We start from the raw sequence: 21386 nt of genomic DNA, 5'->3' as shown, positions 1-21386 counted from the left end.
GTGCAGGGAATCAGAAGTGTCCAGTGCGAGAGAGGCAGGTTGAGGTTACCAGGGTTAGAGTAGCACTGAGGGCGTCGTATGCTGAGGCAGTGAAGAAAGTAGAGGAAGATGGGTCAAGGGTTAGGGATCCCGAGAGGATCTGCGTGAGTAGTAGATCTGTGCCAACACAGAGAGATAGGCCAACGACTGACATATGCTTAAGTAAGATTGGCTTCTTAGCCTTTATAGCAATGGTTATCAACTGTACCGCAGGGATGGAACGTAAAGTCGCAGAAAATAAAGGTTGTGGTTGCAGCGGCAGAGAAGTACTTGGGTGTAAGAGATTTGACTTTAAAAGAGTTACAGGGATGTGTTGAGAGGTGGTGTCCCGTCCTCACAGGCCGTTGGCCTCACCGAAGAAGTGCACTAGCACCACAGTGGAAGAGAGAGGCACAACTCGGCAGAAAGTCTGTCTCCCTCCAGCAGGTGGCAGTGTTTCGTTGTTTTGCCCACCAACTAAGGAGTTTTTGTATGGAGGTCAATGAAAAAGTGTCAATTTTGGTCAGCAAAAAAAAATGTATGTCTTATTTGCTTGGTGAGGTTTATTTGATTGAATAGACATTTCATAATGCTAAAATTGTTACGAGTTTACTGATATAAGTAGGACACGTGGTATCCCGGCAACTTTGAGAAAAAAACACTTTATATCAGTCTCAAGATGGTTATGCATATTTATAAACTAGGTGGTTCAAGCCCTGAATGCTGACTGGCTGACAGCCGTGGTATATCAGACCGTATACCACGGGTATGACAAAACATGTATTTTTACTGCTCTAATTACGTTGGTAACCAGTTTAGGCACCTCTGGGTTTTGTGGTATATTGCCAATATACCACGTCTAAGGGCTGTATCCAGGCACTCTGCGTTGCGTGCAAGAACAGCCTTTAGCCTTGGTATTTCGGCCATATACCGCACCCCCTCATGCCATATTGTTTAAACAAAGTGTAAGCGATGTGAAATGTCTAGCTAGTTAGCGGTGTTGTGCGCTAATAGCGTTTCAATCGGTGACTTCACCCGCTCTGAGACCTTGAAGTAGTTGTTCCCCTTGCTCTGCAAGGGCCGCGGCTTTTTTGGAGCGATGGGTAAACGATGATTCGAGGGTGGCTGTTCTCGATGTGTGCAGAGCCCAGGTTCGAGCCCAGGTAGGGGCAAGGAGAGTGACGGAAAGCTATACTGTTACAATGGCATGAGGCTGGTAGCATAGCATGTCTCTTAATTTAATAGAGGCAGTTAACCCTCATCAAATATTCAAAAAAATAAATACACTAATGAGATGTATCCACCAATCCAAAGAAAGGATAGGCAGGTACTGGACAACCCGCCGTGCCGCAAACAGCGACTACGTCATCCAAAAACATGGCAGACATTGGATGTTTAATATCTTTGGCGGTGAGTGATACATTTTTTAAATCTGCGTCAGTGACAATTATTTGAATAATTCAATGGATGTTTTGTTCACAATGCTGATGACTAAAGTGCAGTGCTTGACTTGGACTGAAATAGGTTCTGGTACAAGCTTTAGGTGCACAAGCTCCACAATACTTTTTGAGCTAACATTCTACAAGACGAACAGGAGAAAATGTGAGGTGCTGGTACTCATCTCTGGTGAGCTCCTGCCCATAGTGTCTTTATTATGCATTTTCAAATCTGACTTCACTATGTGGTCGTGTATGGAAATTCGCTTTCTGGGACGGGTGTCAGTTAAACTGCAGTACCGAAGCCAAACTGTAGGAGCAGTCGAACCCGTGATCTAGACCGGAACCGTGGCCCCTTGGGATAGACAGTCAGCCTTGAATATGCCCCCTGGAACGTGCCAGAGCGTCCGACGTAGCCTACTACCCAGCGTGTCGTTGAAATCGCTGCTGAAATGATTTTGAACTAAAACATATTTGAAAAGGAGCTATTTGAAGATACTACGTGAGTTTGATTGTTGATTTCACCTGCTATCAAACTATTTAGCTAGCTAGCTGTCTGACTAACGTTATATAGCTAGCTAACGTTAACATAGCCAGCGCTTCCCACAATTTGCTGCTAGCTAACGTTAGCTAGCTAGTTAGCTAATGGCAGTATACGCGGACAGTTAGTTAACGGATGAATGTCACAACTAGCTATATTAACCAAACAAGGCAACTGGCTAGTATCTTTCTGCCTTGGAATTCACAAAGTTGATCCGGTATTAACGTTAGCTAGCTAACGTTAGCTGACATCAAATATATTTATAACTAACCCCTTCTGTCTGTGCTGATATCTTGCTTGGAGACCATGATTCCGTTGATTCAGGTTGGTTGCGTTTCAGGCTGTGTTTTAATGCAGTCGTGCTGCGCATCTGTCATTGGCCAAACTCAAATAGCACTGCTTTATCACACCATCACGTTACTAGATTTTTGCTCACTGAATGGAACAAATGTTTCCCACCCACTTGTCACATCTGTTTGAGAGAAGGTTCTTTCTAAGTAGCTCATGAGTGGGTGGGTCCTTTCTACATAAGTAGCTTCCAAGGGAAGGTCATTTTTATTCTAGTTGCCTGTGTTCTTCAGTTTTTATCATGTGATGATGTTTTGGTGATGTTTTGTCATGTGTTTTCGACTGTATAATACCTCTGGCAGAGTCATGGCAGAAGCTCATCAGGCCGTGGCGTTCCAGTTCACCGTCTCTCCAGATGGCATTGATCTGCAGTTGAGCCACGAGGCCCTGAGACAAATCTACCTGTCTGGCCTGCATTCCTGGAAGAAAAAGTTTATCCGCTTCAAGGTGCTCCAACACTTAAATTGTATTCAAACTTTGTCTCAAAGGAAATTTGCCATCAGGCAATACCAAGTTATACAGACATTCAACAACATCAGATCACGTAAATACAACCAACAGTGACGTTGATGTGTTAAAAACAGATGAATATCATTTCCTCCACAGAATGGGGTGATGACCGGGGTGTACCCTGGCAGTCCCACCGGCCTGATGTTAGTGGTGGGGCTGTACATGGGGAGGGCAAAGTACGTCCAAGCTGACCCTTCCTTGGCACTGTTCACCAAAGTGGGTGCTCACCTGCCTGTTAGGTAAAGTCTCAACTCGCTATCCCAATGATGCTGACTAAACTTTGTAAAAAAAATATAGAATCACCATAGATAAAATGACAATGGCCTGATGTTCATGGCCAGTAAGTGATGCTTTGCCTCTCTCCTTGCAGTCGCTATATGTCCTTTGAGAAACAGCAGGTGGTTGGCGGGGTGCTAGTTGGCACAGGGCTCTGGGTGGCTATTTTCTTCACCATGCGAACTGCACTCAAGTGGCTGCTCTCCTGGCATGGATGGATGTACGCCAATCACGGCACCGTGTCATGGAGGACACGCATCTGGCTGGTGAGTCGACCGCAAACGACCATGTCAGTTGTTGCCTCGTGGGGAACCAATGCCGGGTAGAGGTGGGGGCTACCGAAATATTATACCTAGAAGGATCATATGTCAGAGATATCTCCCCCAGACCAAATAAACAGAAGACTGGTGGAAAGAAAATATATATATATATATATATATATATGATCAAATAAAAAGGAAGGTAGACTTCTCCTTTAACAGACCAACCCATAATTGTGAGTGCAGGTACTGGTGAAAATCTTCTCCGGGAGGCGGAATCCCCAGTTGTACAGCTTCCAGACATCGTTACCACAGCTCCCTCTGCCCTCGGTGAAAGACACCATCAATAGAGTGAGTGACAGAAACAAAACACAGCTCCACTTAACCATCTTTAAAAATATATATTATAATAATAATAATTCAAACCATTTACTAGAGGGGTACAATGTGGCTATTTTATAGAACTCCTGAAGGTGTGCAATGTTAGATTGTCGTACATGTTTCCTCTGCCAGTACCTTGAATCTGCCCATCCGCTCATGGACGACGAACAGTACTTGAGGATGGAGGGTCTTGCCAAGGATTTTGAGAAAGGCCTGGGTCCTAAACTTCAGTGGTACCTGAAACTCAAATCCTGGTGGGCTACAAACTATGTAAGTCACATTTAATTAAATATTGTTTTCATCCGATTTTCTTAGATGGCTTCATTCATTTTCCATAGCTTTTTGTATGACATGTCCATCTTCTTGCTGTTCTCAGGTCAGTGACTGGTGGGAAGAGTACATCTACCTAAGAGGCCGTGGACCAATCATGGTCAACAGCAACTACTATGCAATGGTAAGAGTCAGAACTAGCATTATATATAATCAAGCTGCTAGGAATGTAATAATATCACAGACTTACTGAACCCAGGGGCGCAACATCACGAGACTTCCGGGAACGCTTGTGAAACCAGACAGACCAGGCTGGGGTTTGAGAAGTGAAAAATTATTCAAAAGTTATTTATTTTCTCGAAATGTAAAGGCACAACCTAGATTGGAGCCAATGTCTTTAAGTAGTTGAACATGTTATTACTCCAACCTCGTGAAACTGACACGTTTTAATTTTTGTCAAAAAACATTAAAATATACAATCTACCTGTAGCGAAGCTGCTTAACATTTACATTACATTCAGTCATCTAAAAGACTCCCATCCAGAGCAACTCACGGGAGCAACCAGGGCACATTGACTGATCTTGAACCAGCGACCTGTCGGCCACCGACAAGCCCCCAACCACCAGGCCCCCAAGACCCCCCCACAGTTCCTGAGAGCTGCCCCTCAACCATCCAAGACCCCCCCATAGCCCCCCCCTCTCCCACAATTCCACACACACCTAAAAACCCTCCCAAGCCACCGTCTCCCAATGCCCAAACCAACAAAATGAACAAAAGAGAAAACCAAAGGAAAACAACAGACATCAAGGACAACAGTAATCTAAACAGCAAGGCCAACTGGATACATTTCGGTGCATGTGTGGCAATATTTACGTGTGTATGTGTGCATTTGAATGCGTGTGTGTATATGTGTGTGTGTTTATGCGTGTGTGTATATGCATGTGTACAAGCACCTGCGTGGCATCAGCCTCAGGCAATATCATTTTTTACTTTTGTCTTTGACTGTCATTCTATCCCCCAGTCAGCAACTCCACTCCCACTTGTCTCCAGTTCCTCATCTTAACCCTCAGCTCCCCTCTGCCCATCCCACCTATCTCTGCTGGCCACCCTTTTCAGATTTCTATGCACCATATATCTTTCAACTATGTTGTGATGTCTAACACACTGAGTCTTATCTAATCGAATAGAATCCACAGATTGCGAGTTGAAGATTAGTAATTGACTGACCTGGTCTCTCCAGATCTCCCAACAATGCTATTTCTAGGGTAAATTTGAGATTAATGTTCTGATTTTTCAGCCATTCCTGAACCTGAGACCAGAAACAGGCTACCTGAGGGCAATACCAAAACAAATGGTCTATTGATTCTGGATCCTCACAACAAAATCTGCAGAGCTGCGATGATTGTATGCCCCAAATATTCAACATTTTGTTGGTTGCAAGAATTCTGTACAATAGTCTTGAATCTTGCATTGTTTTATATACTCTGTGCCATGGAAGACTAGCGAGAGCGGTGATGCTAGCGAGAGCGGTGATGCTAGCGAGAGCGGTGGCGCTAGCGAGAGCGGTGGCGCTAGCGAGAGCGGTGATGCTAGCGAGAGCGGTGGTGCTAGCGAGAGCGGTGGTGCTAGCGAGAGCGGTGGTGCTAGCGAGAGCGGTGGCGCTAGCGAGAGCGGTGGCGCTAGCGAGAGCGGTGGCGCTAACGAGAGCGGTGGCGCTAGCGAGAGCGGTGGCGCTAGCGAGTGCGGTTATACTGGCGAGCAATTTTCCATAATTTGACAGGTATTTACCTCCATGTTTGTAGGGTCTTGTCTATTTTTACTAGTTTTCTTTTGAAATTTATTGTGGAGAACTCATTTATCTTTTGGGCTGCCCAGTCAGCCCATTTTATAGGTAAACTGCAATGTTAACGATCCAATATGTAATATGGTACACTTATCATAATTAGGATTTAGTCCAGAGAGGACTTCGATGAGAGATTGCAGGGATCATATCGATGGCCGAAACGTATAGCTTATTAAAGAGCCGTGGCGCTAGCGAGAGCCGTGGCGCTACGCTAGAGAGAGCTGTGACGCTACGCTAGCGAGAGCTGTGACGCTACGCTAGCGAGAGCCGTGACCCTAGCGAGAGCCGTGACCCTAGCGAGAGCCGTGACCCTAGCGAGAGCCGTGACCCTAGCGAGAGCCGTGACCCTAGCGAGAGCCGTGACCCTAGCGAGAGCCGTGACCCTAGCGAGAGCCGTGACCCTAGCGAGAGCCGTGACGCTAGCGAGAGCCGTAATGCAGGTTTCTTCTTTTTTTCTCATCTTATTCAACTGTCTCCATGCACCTGCAACAAAGACAGCTCAGATGTGCGAGTGACGTTTTTTAAATGTTATATGGAAGGAGTACTTTTGAGAGGACAAGCCTGCACATGCTCAGTTCGGCGCGAGACGACCGTTAGACCCGATGACGTGTTTCTACTCATGAGCTTAGCTAGCCAACGCCTCCATGACATCGCCTATAGGTATGATCAGGGATTTCTATTGGAGAAGCACTTTTAGCCTATTTTCATACTGTACTGTCTTTGATAAGTTTGTTATTAATATTATTATATGTTGTTTATGGATGTTTACCAATTTGGCAATTTCATCAGACTCTATTTGATCAGATTCTCTTGGCAATATTTCTCTTTATCCCTTGTAGATTTTTTTTTCTCATTCATTCAGTGATTGTCATCTTTTTCTCCATTCTCACTCCTCTCTCTTAGGACTTCCTGTATGTGTTCCCCACCAGTCTGCAGGCTGCTCGGGCAGGCAATGCTATCCATGCCATCATGCTGTACAGGAGAATGCTGGACCGAGCGCAGATCAAACCGGTAAATAGCCTTCACTTTTGGTCACTGCTTCTTATCTATTTGCTTTATGACCATAATGTGTGTTCCTCTTCCCTCCTGTATTTAATACCACATGACATAAATATGGTTGTTTCTGTTTCACACTTGCGGACGGGATGTTTTCTCTGGTGCAGCTCTTTGCACTGGATAAAAGAGTTCCTCTTTGCTCCGCCCAATGGGAGCGCTTGTTCAATACGTCCCGCCTCCCAGGCCTGGAACGGGGTAAGAGGAGGGAGCGTTATTGTCACAGACCAACTTTGGATCCAGCTCACCCCTTATCCCTCCCACCCATTCCTGTCCCCATGGATTTCCTGTTTCACCAGCATGTTCCATTAAAAACAAACTGGTGTATCACCCATTTGGCCTGCATTCATAACTGGTTGGTACTGTCTGACACTGTAAGTGATTGTAAGTCGTTACTGGAATGACTGTTTTTGCACCTAGTGTTTTTGTACAGAAATATAGTTTATTTTGACCCATATTTCTCAAGTCTGTAACATGCTGGTGAAATAGGACCAGCCATCTCAAACACTTCCCCATCCCCTCCAATCATGCCCTTCAATTTTTTTGTATTTTTTAAAATCCCCACCCATCTGTCTTTCTTCTCTTCTCTTCCGTGGGAGAAATGTTCCCGTGAGCCGTTCTGGTTCCTCCACCACCCCCACCCCCACCCCTGTAGCTCCCCTCCCGTCAGTTTCTAGGAGAGCAGGCTTTCGTGCTTTGGTCATTTTTCATTTTTTTTTCTTTTTTCCTTTCAGCTCATGCTTCAAAATACCATTCCAATGTGCTCAGCGCAATATGAGCGTATGTTCAACACCAGTCGTATCCCAGGCGTAGATACAGGTAGATGGCCACTTCTTCTTCCCCAGTCTCTCAATCACACAGACTAAAGCAGTTGTAACAACCAACCAAATTGGTGTAACCAATTTCAGATTGAACAGATTATTTTATCATTTTTATTATTTAGCAACGTGAACATTAAATGTACACAGACTTTGCACAAATATTTCCAGGCAATGTGCACTTTCATACAGGCCAACTGGCATCGCAGGATGGAGCTGTTTTCTCAATGCCAAGTTGACATAACAGCTTGGCTATTTAGGCCCTGGAATAAAACAGGCTATTTTTTTTTCTGACCGAGGCTACAAAGTGTCCTGAATTAGACCCCCCCCCCCAATAGACTCCCATGATTCATTGCAATCCTCTTCATTGTGTGTTTTTTTTTTTAACTTTTGTTTCATGCCAAAGAATCCCACTGCAGTTCTGACTGCTGCTTGGAAATGACATCAACCATAGTTTGTGCTTTAGAGCCACTCTCACAAGTCTTTCTCTTGAAACAACAGTTCAAAGCACATTTAGTCTCTCTAAGGTATCTGCTTGATACTCTGTCTTAGTTGCTAGAAAAACCCCTTTTTACACATGTTGTAGTACTGCAGTTTCCACCTGTTTGTTGTGCTAATTATTCAGTAGGTCCACATTGTGTGAATAGTTTATCAGAGTTCCTTTTAAGCCATAATCATATTCTTGTTTAGGTTTTAGTTGGAAGTTACACAAAGTTGTCCCTCTCTACCCTTGTGCTTGTCCAGACACCATCCAGCATATGCAGGACAGCAGGCACATCGTGGTGTACCACCGGGGGCGTTACTTCAAGGTGCCCATGTTCTACGACGGTAAGGTGCTGTCGCCCAGGGCCGTAGAACAACAGATGGAGCGTATCCTGGCTGACCCCTCTGAACCCCAGCCGGGGGAGGAGTGCCTGGCCGCCCTCACTGCTGGGGACAGGTACGCTAACGCTACACATGTAATGTATGCCATTTAGCAGAGGCTTTTATCTAGCGCGACGTGTCCGTTTTCCTATGGGTAGCCCAGCTGGAATGGAAGTGCCCGTTACAAGAGCCATGCTCAACCCAACTGAGAGACACCTTAACAAACACACACCATCTCAGATTGTTGTGAAATCGTTTCTGAGAAATTAACTTAAATGATTGCACCCGAATTGGCAAAAAAAAAAATTATGATAGTATTCATATAATATTCAATATAGTACATTTGGATCCAACAATGAGTAAGACATGAGGATTTCACAGAAATGTAAAAAAAAATAAAAAATCACCCACAGCCCCCCCATACCCCACGCCCCCCCATACCCCACGTCAATCCCAACCCCCAAACAGACCGAATTGGATCAACCCAACTATTGAAGGCGGTGTGAAAATCCACTGTCTGTAATAAATGATTTGATCAAACAGTTTCCTCAATGGTATGTTCACCCCGCCTGGCAGGGTGCCCTGGGCAGAGGCCCGCGAGGCCTACCTGAGACAGGGCAGGAACCAGCAGGCCCTGGACACTGTGGAGAAGGCTGCCTTCTTTGTGACCCTGGACGACACAGAGCAGCGTTACAAGGCTGAGGATCCTGTCCGATCCCTGGACAGCTACGCCAAGTCCCTGCTGCACGGCAAATGTTACGACAGGTGAGACCGAGGGCTCCAATCCTTCATGTTATGCACAGGGAGTGTGGGAAAGGCGCTCTACAAATGAAATGTCATTATTATAATCTACCTGAGACCTCAGTTATTCTACAGATTACCCTTTACAAAAATGTTCAAGAATAAGCTGTTATAACTACTTATGAATGTTACTGAATGTTTATACATTTTTAAGACATTTTCATAAATGTTATGAATGCTTATGAATTAAATCACTTTTAAATGCTTGTATAATGAATAAATATTATATAATGAAATACTAAGAGTTTGTATCTTACTCCATCCTCAAGCACTGGTTTGTGTTTGTCTGTTTTTCTGTAGGTGGTTTGACAAGTCCTTCAACCTCATCGTGTTCAGGAACGGGACCATGGGTCTGAACGCGGAGCACAGCTGGGCAGATGCCCCCATCATAGGGCACCTCTGGGAGGTAGCTAGCAGAGTAGAGCTCTTCTGCTTCTTTAATTGTGTTCGTGTTTACAGTGTGTCTGTGTCGGTTATCAGAAATCGCTAGCTGGCAGAACAAATGGTGCGTGTCTCTAAATTATGTCGTTGTCCAATTGTAGCACGTGCTGTCGATGGACCCTGTGAAGCTGGGTTACACAGAGGAAGGCCACTGCAAAGGAAACCCCCACCCGTCCCTCCCAGGCCCTCAGAGGCTGCAGTGGAACATCCCAGCTGAGGTAGCCTACCACAGGGGGTTTGGGTTAAACTACAATGTTGTAGGGATGTTCCCCTTTTCAAACGGGATTTATTGTTTTCAGAATTGTCATCAATTAATGCACATCGGTAATGCACATCGGTAATGCACATCAGTAATGCACACACAGGCCTTTCCATTCTGTTTGTCTGTTTGGTATAATGATCAAACCTAATCCCCAGTGATCCTGTCTGTTTGGTACAAGTGTGATAATAGATTAGACAGTAGAAATACCTTCAGATTTCACATCTTTAAGCCACCTGAGCGCTAATCTTTCTGAGGACCTGTCTCATCTCAAATCTTCAAACGAAATCAAGAACTGAGGCTCTTTGATCAAACACATCAGAGACCCCAAGTGAAATGGGCTGATTCTCAGTGTCTTTGTTCCCCGTGTGCGGTGCCTCAGTGTCAGACGGCCATCGCCAGCTCTCTGATGGTGGCCAAGGCCCTGGCAGACGACGTCGACTCCCACATCATCCCCTTCAATTGCTTCGGGAAGGGCCTGATCAAAAAGTGTCGCACCAGCCCCGATGCCTTCATCCAGATCGCCCTGCAGCTGGCTCACTTCAGGGTAGGGTCCTTATCTCTGCCCCTGTTGACTGGCAACAGTAAAGAGGATCAGCTGATTGGATTAGTCCGTTGGCTGATTAGCCAATTGGAAGGAAGGAGGGTAGGATTGATATAATAAAACCCAGGTTTGGAATGTAGCTTCTTTAGGATGTGTGAATGAATACCAGTGTTAAGAGATGATGCTGTAAGTAGCTGTCAACAATCTGTAGTTTGATGAGATAAACATCCTCCTTAACAAGGACGATAGCTATAACAAACATAATACTTTTATTATTTATTAACCAAACATGACAATAATCAATTGTGCCAGCAAGAAAAACTGAGTCTGTACTCTAGTTATAATATGTTATAACCACATTACAGGACTGTTAACTGAGTCTTTACTCTAGTTATAATATGTTATAACCACATTACAGGACTTAACTGAGTCTTTACTCTAGTTATAATATGTTATAACCACATTACAGGACTTAACTGAGTCTTTACTCTAGTTATAATATGTTATAACCACATTACAGGACAGTTAACTGAGTCTTTACTCTAGTTATAATATGTTATAACCACATTACAGGACTGTTAACTGAGTATGTACTCTAGTTATAATGTGTTATAACCACATTACAGGACTGTTAACTGAGTCTGTACTCTAGTTATAATATGTTATAACCACATTACAGGACTGTTAACTGAGTCTGTACTCTAGTTATAATATGTTATAACCACATTACAGGACAGTTAACTGAGTCTTTACTCTAGTTATAATATGTTATAACCACATTACAGGACTTAACTGAGTCTTTACTCTAGTTATAATATGTTATAACCACATTACAGGACTGTTAACTGAGTCTTTACTCTAGTTATAATATGTTATAACCACACATTACAGGACTGTTAACTGAGTATGTACTCTAGTTATAATGTGTTATAACCACATTACAGGACAGTTACTAGAGTCTGTACTCTAGTTATAATATGTTATAACCACATTACAGGACAGTTACTAGAGTCTTTACTCTAGTTATAATGTGTTATAACCACATTACAGGGCAGTTAACTGAGTCTTTACTCTAGTTATATGTTATAACCACACTACAGGACTGTTAACTGAGTCTTTACTCTTAAAATAATGTTACCTGACTTTCCTTATTCACCCCTGAGTGGATAAATGTTTTATTAAATTTGATGAAATTGAATTTGTCTTCCAGGACAAGGGGAGGTTCTGTCTAACGTACGAGGCGTCCATGACACGCATGTTCCGAGAGGGTCGCACAGAGACGGTGCGTTCCTGCACCGTGGAGACCTGTGCCTTCGCCCGCTCCATGGTGGAAGACAACCCGGTAAGGATCTTGGTTCAACTGTGATGGTGGATCTGTGAGCGTTACAGAAACTGGAAAGTTGTGTGTCAGTCCTCATGAAATATATCTATTTTTTGGCATTAAAAAAATCTACGCATATATATATATATATATACACACACACACACAAAGAAAAATGTATGCCACCCAAAAATGCAACCAACTATTTCCATATCTTTGCTCATGGGAGAAATGATTAGATTGTGATATCTGGATGTGTTTGGCAAAAAGAGACAGATTCCACCTTTTACTTAGTACCCCAATTGTGCAACTGAATAGGTCTGCCCCTTTCCTTTTCATGTTGTCTCCTCCTGCCCTTCCTTGTCTTCTCTGTAGAGAGAGCTGCGACTGAAACTGTTGAAGGAAGCTGCGACGAGACACCAGCAGCTCTACCGGCTGGCCATGACTGGAGGAGGCATCGACCGCCACCTCTTCTGTCTCTACGTGGTCTCCAAGTACCTGGGGGAGGACTCGGCCTTCCTCAAAGAGGTCACATGCAGTATTTTGACTTGTGGATGTTACTATTGGTCTTTTAAAGTGGGAATGGAGGTCTTTGTGTGTTTTTTTGTTTTTTTTCTACAGTTAGTTTTCCTTTGAGAGGTTTGTATGTGAAAGCGTGTGTGTGTGTCCTCTCCCGTAGGTGCTGTCGGAGCCCTGGAGGCTGTCCACCAGTCAGACTCCCCTCCAGCAGGTGGAGCTGTTTGACCTGGCCAGACACCCGGAGTATGTGTCCAGTGGGGGAGGCTTTGGTCCGGTGAGTTCCCTGCCTGACCTCAAAAGGGCCCTCTACTCAAAATCGATTAGGCTTTAAAGTAGCATTAAAAATTGTCAGATGTTTTCAGACCAGATTCGGGAGTGATATGCCGCCTTAAAACATAATCGCACAATCTTATTGTCTGTGTTCTTCATCTTGGTGCTCAAAAATCTTACGCAAAACATTACGCAAAGCAGCCACAACTGTCAGTAAGAGAGTCCATGACTGAGTCTTTGAATGTAGAGATTGAGATAAAACTGTCCAGTTTGAGTGTTTTGTTGCAGCTCGTTCCAGTCGCTAGCTGCAGAGAACTGAAAAGAGGAGCGACCCAGGGATGTGTGCTTTGGGGATGTTTAACAGAATGTGACTGGCAGAACAGGTGTTGTATGTGGAGGTTGAGGGCTGCAGTAGATATCTCAGATAGGGGGGAGTGAGGTCAGGGTGTTGAGGGTTTTATAAATAAGCATCAACCAGTGGGTGTTGCGCCAGGTATACAGAGATGACCAGTTTACAGAGGACTATAGAGTGCAGTGATGTGTCCTATAAGAAGCATTGGTGGCAAATCTGATGGCTGAATGGTAAAGAACATCTAGCCGCTTGAGAACACCCTTACCTGCCGAGCTATAGATTATGTCTCTATAATCTAGCATGGGTAGAATGGTCATCTGAATCAGGGTTAGTTTGGCAGCTGGGGTGAAAGAGGAGTGATTTACGATAGAGGAATCCAAGTCTAGTTTTAACCTTAGCCTGCAGCTTGGATATGTGCTGAGAAAAGGACAGTATACCGTCTAGCCATTCTCCCCAGTACCTGTATGAGGTGACTACCTCAAGCTCTAAAACCCTCAGAGGTAGTCATCACACCTGTAGGGTAAGGGGCATTCTTCTTACCAAACCACAACCACATTTTTTTTAAGGCATCTATGACCAACAGATGCATATCTGTAGTCCCAGTCATGTGAAATCCATAGATTAGGGGCCTAATTAATTCCAATTGTAACTCTGTAAAATCTGCGAAATAGTGGGGGGAAGCCTGTAAAACCATTTTGTCTTTCTTTTTTTTCTTCTTAAAGGGCCCAAGTTTTCTCTAATTTTAGCAATTGAAAATCCAGTTGGATATAGTGTGATTATCTCTGTGCTGCAGTGTAATCCTTTCCCACACGCTGATTGTGTTTTCTCTCTTTGTGTGTCAGGTGGCAGATGATGGATATGGTGTGTCCTACATCATCTTGGGAGAAAACCTCATTAACTTCCACATCTCCAGCAAGCACTCGAGTCCTGAGACGGTGAGTTGGCTGATCCACACGGCCTATCTCGAATGTTACTTTCAATCCGCTGTCCTCACTTGAAACAAAGACGTCGCTATCGCCTGGGTAACATACAGACCTGAATTTCATGGCAGACCAGCCACTATTGATACCAACTGCATGTCCATATAGGTTAATTTGTATCAGTTTGCCTTAGAATGTGTCTGTTCTAAAGTGTCCATTCTATCAGCTTGTTGTAGAACGTGGCTGTTCTATCAGCTTGTTGTAGAACGTGGCTGTTCTATCAGCTTGTTGTAGAACGTGGCTGTTCTATCAGCTTGTTGTAGAACGTGGCTGTTCTATCAGCTTGTTGTAGAACGTGGCTGTTCTATCAGCTTGTTGTAGAACGTGGCTGTTCTATCAGCTTGTTGTAGAACGTGGCTGTTCTATCAGCTTGTTGTAGAACGTGGCTGTTCTATCAGCTTGTTGTAGAACGTGGCTGTTCTATCAGCTTGTTGTAGAACGTGGCTGTTCTATCAGCTTGTTGTAGAACGTGGCTGTTCTATCAGCTTGTTGTAGAACGTGGCTGTTCTATCAGCTTGTTGTAGAACGTGGCCGTTCTATCAGCTTGTTGTAGAACGTGGCCGTTCTATCAGCTTGTTGTAGAACGTGGCCGTTCTATCAGCTTGTTGTAGAACGTGGCCGTTCTATCAGCTTGTTGTAGAACGTGGCCGTTCTATCAGCTTGTTGTAGAACGTGGCCGTTCTATCAGCTTGTTGTAGAACGTGGCCGTTCTATCAGCTTGTTGTAGAACGTGGCCGTTCTATCAGCTTGTTGTAGAACGTGGCCGTTCTATCAGCTTGATGTAGAACGTGGCCGTTCTATCAGCTTGTTGTAGAACGTGGCCGTTCTATCAGCTTGTTGTAGAACGTGGCCGTTCTATCAGCTTGTTGTAGAACGTGGCCGTTCTATCAGCTTGTTGTAGAACGTGGCCGTTCTATCAGCTTGTTGTAGAACGTGGCCGTTCTATCAGCTTGTTGTAGAACGTGGCCGTTCTATCAGCTTGTTGTAGAACGTGGCCGTTCTATCAGCTTGTTGTAGAACGTGGCCGTTCTATCAGCTTGTTGTAGAACGTGGCCGTTCTATCAGCTTGTTGTAGAACGTGGCCGTTCTATCAGCTTGTTGTAGAACGTGGCCGTTCTATCAGCTTGTTGTAGAACGTGGCCGTTCTATCAGCTTGTTGTAGAACGTGGCCGTTCTATCAGCTTGTTGTAGAACGTGGCCGTTCTATCAGCTTGTTGTAGAACGTGGCTGTTCTATCAGCTTGTTGTAGAACGTGGCTGTTCTATCAGCTTGTTGTAGAACGTGGCCGTTCTATCAGCTTGTTGTAGAACGTGGCTGTTCTAACTAGTTTCCTCTCTGTCCAATAGGACTCTCATCGTTTTGGAAACCTCATCAAACAGGCCATGCTCGACATCTTGGCCTTGTTTCAGCTGGATGCAAATGCCTTGGCGTGATCTTCTTCCCCCCCCCCTACCTGAAAACCTCAACTTGAACTCTTCCATAGGCTTACTCAGATGAAATGCTGTGTTTATGATTTTAGAATGTGTTTTAAAATCATATAATAACAAAATAAGAGTGTATAGGAATGATTATAGGGGTGTTTTTGCCATTTTAAGTTGTGTATTGCATGCTAACTCACAGACCCATGCTGTCATGTGTTGTCCTATGTTGAGGTTACGCTCAGCTCATTTCAAAGTGCTGGTGCCTTAATGCACTGTGGTAGTTGAAGTGAGATTTGGAGAGGTGAAGTGAGCATTTCAGTCAGCGCTTACAGTACGCCCGCTGTCTTGCGTGCAGTTCTTTTGAGCTGCTAGCTGTGTGTTTTTGAACAGCGCAGAAGCATTTTGGTTTCTGGGTTTTAATATCAGTTGTTGTTTTAACCGTTGCTCTCTGTGAACCACCAAGTAAAGGACTGTTGGCAGGGGTACGGTATCCATTCTAGGACAACTCCCATGGACAGGTGATGCTGGACACCGTAACAGCCTTAGAGTCTGACACATTTCAATAGTATTGATTAGTGACAGTTGAAGGATCATACTTAAGGCCCGGTTGCCCAGACCCGGACATAAGTCCTGGACTAAAAAGCACCTTATATGGATATTCTTCTTTCAACATGTTTTTCTGCCCAGGACTGTGCTAAATCTGTGTCCAGGAAACCGGCCCTCTGTACTACAGTATAAATACAGTTGGTAAAGTCTTAAAGGGATAGTGCTACATTTTGGCAATTAAGCCCTTTTTCTACTTACCCAGAGGCACATGAACTCATGGATACCGTTTTTATGTCTCTGCTAGCTGTACCTATAGACTTCCAGTCATTGCGCTAACGCTCGTTAGCAATGCCTCACAGAACTACCTTCAACTTCCTTCAAACTGCACCATGAGGCATTACACGTCACAGTTTTGTTTGTTAGATGTAAAGTATAATTGCAAATATTTAAACTTGATAATTTGAATTTCAAAAGTATTTTAAATATCGTATAGCAATATGAATGTCTGCTGTAGAAGGGATTCCTTTGTTGCTAAGGTGATAGCGCTACCTGTTCCGTTATAAATATGTAAAACAGCTTATATATATCTATATACCAAAATAAAAGTGTATGTTACCGGTGGATTAATAGTTGTATACTTGTTTTGACATTTTTGCTGCACTGTCAGGAACTAGTAACACAAGCAATTCACTGCACCCGCTATTAAATCTGATAAACTGTGTACACTACCAATACACTTTGATCTGATGTCAGCCCGACTACCATAGTCGTTCTAACCCAGAAGATGGATCTCTTTAATTGGAATACCAGTACGTTCACTTTGGCCTTTCTCCTTCGTCCTCTTCACCCCGAGACTGTAATCTACTAGAAGCCTGGTAGGTAATGCCTTGACGGGTGGATGTACAAGTCCTGTCATGGTCCACAGCTGAAAAGCACTGCACTACCACACTGCTAAGGTCCTGACACATATTTCCTGTTGTGGCTTTCCACTTTGAAGACTGATGATACGTAGCCACGGGCTGAACTTTAGAAGTCTCCCCGCAGCGCAACTCATATCTACTGTTACTGCTCTACTCAAGAGCTTTTGAAGTCATTACAAACACTGTCTTAACTGCCTTTAGAAGTGTATATGAATATACACATTCATTATTAACAACAATGTTAAATGTGCATTCATGTATCCAGGCTTAAACCAGTCCAAGGTGACACAATGACAAATATCTCATTTCGTTTTCTGTTTACCACACCGTTGTAGATGAAGTGAGCATTTTTATTTAAGATATTTGCTAATAAAACCGATATAATTTAATGCAAACATAGCAGAGTCTGTCTCCACCTGCTGCCTCATTTCTCTCCCCTTCTTTCTCAGTCGCTGCACTGTCTGACCTGATAGCTAATCAACATAATACCAATAACACACACAAGGCGATGCAGATGAGTCATCAAAATGTCAAGAAGGAGTTGGCCATGTGCCATTGTCTGGATAGAGCAACAGGGATTACATTACCCACAGGAAATAAAACGTATGAACTCTTGTTGTGTAATTATACCGGGACAGGGATTACATTCTGCACGTCCTCCTCCAAGGCTGTCTGGACCTCATGGTTTCATCCAGTGTTAATGGTCAACATGCTGTCGTAGTGACTTTGTGAAGTTGGTTTAAAAGTATCTTGGGACACAAACCTTTTTTTTTTATACTGCCACGGGTTGGTGTGATGTATACTGCCACGGGTTGGTGTGATGTATACTGCCACGGGTCGGTGTGCCGTATACTGCATACTGCCACGGGTTGGTGTTCCGTATACTGCCACGGGTCGGTGTGCCGTATACTGCATACTGCCACGGGTTGGTGTGCCGTATACTGCCACGGGTTGGTGTGATGTATACTGCCTCGGGTTGGTGTGCCGTATACTGCCACGGGTTGGTGTGCCGTATACTGCCACGGGTTGGTGTGATGTATACTGCCTCGGGTTGGTGTTCCGTATACTGCCACGGGTTGGTGTTCCGTATACTGCCTCGGGTTGGTGTGATGTATACTGCCTCGGGTTGGTGTTCCGTATACTGCCACGGGTTGGTGTTCCGTATACTGCCTCGGGTTGGTGTGATGTATACTGCCTCGGGTTGGTGTTCCGTATACTGCCTCGGGTTGGTGTTCCGTATACTGCCACGGGTTGGTGTTCCGTATACTGCCTCGGGTTGGTGTTCCGTATACTGCCTCGGGTTGGTGTGATGTATACTGCCACGGGTTGGTGTTCCGTATACTGCCTCGGGTTGGTGTGATGTATACTGCCTCGGGTTGGTGTTCCGTATACTGCCTCGGGTTGGTGTTCCGTATACTGCCTCGGGTTGGTGTTCCGTATACTGCCTCGGGTTGGTGTGATGTATACTGCCTCGGGTTGGTGTTCCGTATACTGCCTCGGGTTGGTGTTCCGTATACTGCCTCGGGTTGGTGTTCTGTATACTGCCTCGGGTTGGTGTGATGTATACTGCCTCGGGTTGGTGTTCTGTATACTGCCTCGGGTTGGTGTGATGTATACTGCCTCGGGTTGGTGTTCCGTATACTGCCTCGGGTTGGTGTTCCGTATACTGCCTCGGGTTGGTGTTCCGTATACTGCCTCGGGTTGGTGTTCCGTATACTGCCTCGGGTTGGTGTGATGTATACTGCCTCGGGTTGGTGTTCCGTATACTGCCTCGGGTTGGTGTGATGTTTACTGCCTCGGGTTGGTGTTCCGTATACTGCCTCGGGTTGGTGTGCCGTATACTGCCTCGGGTTGGTGTGATGTATACTGCCACGGGTTGGTGTGCTGTATACTGCCACGGGTTGGTGTGATGTATACTGCCACGGGTTGGTGTTCCGTATACTGCCACGGGTTGGTGTTCCGTATACTGCCACGGGTTGGTGTGATGTATACTGCCACGGGTTGGTGTTCCGTATACTGCCACGGGTTGGTGTTCCGTATACTGCCTCGGGTTGGTGTGCCGTATACTGCCTCGGGTTGGTGTGATGTATACTGCCACGGGTTGGTGTGCTGTATACTGCCACGGGTTGGTGTGATGTATACTGCCACGGGTTGGTGTTCCGTATACTGCCACGGGTTGGTGTTCCGTATACTGCCACGGGTTGGTGTGATGTATACTGCCACGGGTTGGTGTTCCGTATACTGCCACGGGTTGGTGTTCCGTATACTGCCACGGGTTGGTGTTTCGTATACTGCCACGGGTTGGTGTTCCGTATACTGCCACGGGTTGGTGTCCTGTATACTGCCACGGGTTGGTGTGATGTATACTGCCACGGGTTGGTGTTCCGTATACTGCTACGGGTTGGTGTTCCGTATACTGCCACGGGTTGGTGTGATGTATACTGCCACGGGTTGGTGTGCCGTATACTGCCACGGGTTGGTGTGCCGTATACTGCCACGGGTTGGTGTGCCGTATACTGCCACGGGTTGGTGTGACGTATACTGCCACGGGTTGGTGTGACGTATACTGCCACGGGTTGGTGTGACGTATACTGCCACGGGTTGGTGTGACGTATACTGCCACGGGTTGGTGTGACGTATACTGCCACGGGTTGGTGTGCTGTATACTGCCACGGGTTGGTGTCCTGTATACTGCCACGGGTTGGTGTGACGTATACTGCCACGGGTTGGTGTGACGTATACTGCCACGGGTTGGTGTGACGTATACTGCCACGGGTTGGTGTGACGTATACTGCCACGGGTTGGTGTGACGTATACTGCCACGGGTTGGTGTGCTGTATACTGCCACGGGTTGGTGTGCTGTATACTGCCACGGGTTGGTGTGCCGTATACTGCCACGGGTTGGTGTGATGTATACTGCCACGGGTTGGTGTGCCGTATACTGCCACGGGTTGGTGTGACGTATACTGCCACGGAAATATAAGCCTTATTTGGTTTATTCTTGATCAGTAGTCTTTTTGAAAGAAATGTAGCTTCCACCTGGGGGTAAATGTAGCTTCCACCTGGGGGTAAATGTAGTCTCCACCTGGGGGTAAATGTAGTCTCCACCTGGGGGTAAATGTAGTCTCCACCTGGGGGTAAATGTAGTCTCCACCTGGGGGTAAATGTAGTCTCCACCTGGGGGTAAATGTAGTCTCCACCTGGGTGTAAATGTAGTCTCCACCTGGGGGTAAATGTAGTCTCCACCTGGGGGTAAATGTAGTCTCCACCTGGGGGTAAATGTAGCCTCCACCTGGGTGTAAATGTAGTCTCCACCTGGGGGTAAATTTAGCCTCCCCCTGGGGGTAAATGTAGTCTCCACCTGGGAGTAAGTTTAGTCTCCACATGGGGGTAAATTTATCCTCCACCTGGGGGTAAATGTAGTCTCCACCTGGGAGTAAGTTTAGTCTCCACCTGGGGGTAAATGTCGCCTCCACCTGGGGGTAAATGTAGTCTCCACCTGGGTGTAAATGTAGTCTCCACCTGGGGGTAAATATATCCTCCACCTGGGGGTAAATGTAGTCTCCACCTGGGTGTAAATGTAGTCTCCACCTGGGGGTAAATATATCCTCCACCTGGGGGTAAATGTAGTCTCCACCTGGGGGTAAATGTAGTCTCCACCTTGGGGTATATGTAGTCTCCACCTTGGGGTAAATGTAGTCTCCACCTTGGGGTAAATGTAGTCTCCACCTTGGGGTATATGTAGTCTCCACCTGGGGGTAAATGTAGTCTCCACCTGGGGGAAAATGTAGTCTCCACCTGGGGGCAAATGTAGTCTCCACCTGGGGTAATGTAGTCTCTACCTTAGGGTAAATGTAGTCTCCACCTGGGGGTAATGTAGTCTCCACCTGGTGGTAAATGTAGTCTCCACCTGGTGGTAAATGTAGTCTCCACCTGGGGGTAAATGTAGCCTCCACCTGGAGGTAAATGTAGCCTCCACCTGGAGGTAAATGTTTTCTCCACCTGAGGGTAATGTAGTCTCCACCCGGGGGTAATGTATTCTCCACCTGGGGGTAAATGTAATCTCCACCTGGGGGTAAATGTAGTCTCTACCTGGGGGTAAATGTAGTCTACCTGGGGGTAAATGTAGTCTCTACCTGGGGGTAAATGTAATCTCCACCTGGGGGTAAGTTGCCAGAGGATGTTCTCGTTTAGGCTTATTAGTAAGTCCACTAAATGTTTATACCTCCCAGTCACAGATGTTGATGACGGATAGACATAGGAATAGTCCCAGTACATAGAGGTCTCTGTGACATTTACTATGCATTTGGCATTTACATCTGAGGAGATCACACAAATGATCTACCGGACATGCAGTAATAAGCTCTGGATGTAACATTTAATGTGCCAGGCA

At 45.4% G+C, this 21386-nt stretch overlaps 1 protein-coding gene across 3 annotated transcripts; it reads left to right on the top strand.

Annotated features, from left to right (window-relative positions):
- The first annotated feature begins 1606 nt into the window (after positions 1-1606).
- Positions 1607-16694, top strand: cpt1aa (carnitine palmitoyltransferase 1Aa (liver)). 3 transcript variants are annotated; one of them, XM_090223094.1, is made up of 19 exons: positions 1607-1956; positions 2646-2790; positions 2950-3092; positions 3224-3395; positions 3636-3740; positions 3903-4040; positions 4147-4224; positions 6788-6895; positions 7672-7756; positions 8500-8695; positions 9196-9384; positions 9721-9826; positions 9963-10079; positions 10503-10667; positions 11875-12006; positions 12361-12513; positions 12665-12778; positions 13969-14061; positions 15453-16694. In XM_090223094.1, the coding sequence occupies exons 2-19, from the start codon at positions 2650-2652 to the stop codon at positions 15537-15539; spliced, it is 2322 nt and encodes a 773-aa protein (XP_090079220.1). In that variant the 5' UTR covers positions 1607-1956; positions 2646-2649; the 3' UTR covers positions 15540-16694. The 3 variants fall into 3 exon arrangements, with proteins under 3 accessions (XP_090079220.1, XP_090079219.1, XP_090079221.1); XM_090223093.1 differs by lacking the exon at positions 7672-7756 and adding an exon at positions 7048-7135; XM_090223095.1 differs by lacking the exon at positions 7672-7756.
- The last annotated feature ends 4692 nt before the right edge of the window (positions 16695-21386 follow it).

The sequence above is a fragment of the Oncorhynchus mykiss genome, chromosome 26 (assembly GCF_057628025.1).
Source record: "Oncorhynchus mykiss isolate SJ-2025 chromosome 26, ASM5762802v1, whole genome shotgun sequence".
NCBI lineage: Eukaryota > Metazoa > Chordata > Actinopteri > Salmoniformes > Salmonidae > Oncorhynchus > Oncorhynchus mykiss.
This window is presented reverse-complemented; position numbering and strand designations above follow the sequence as displayed.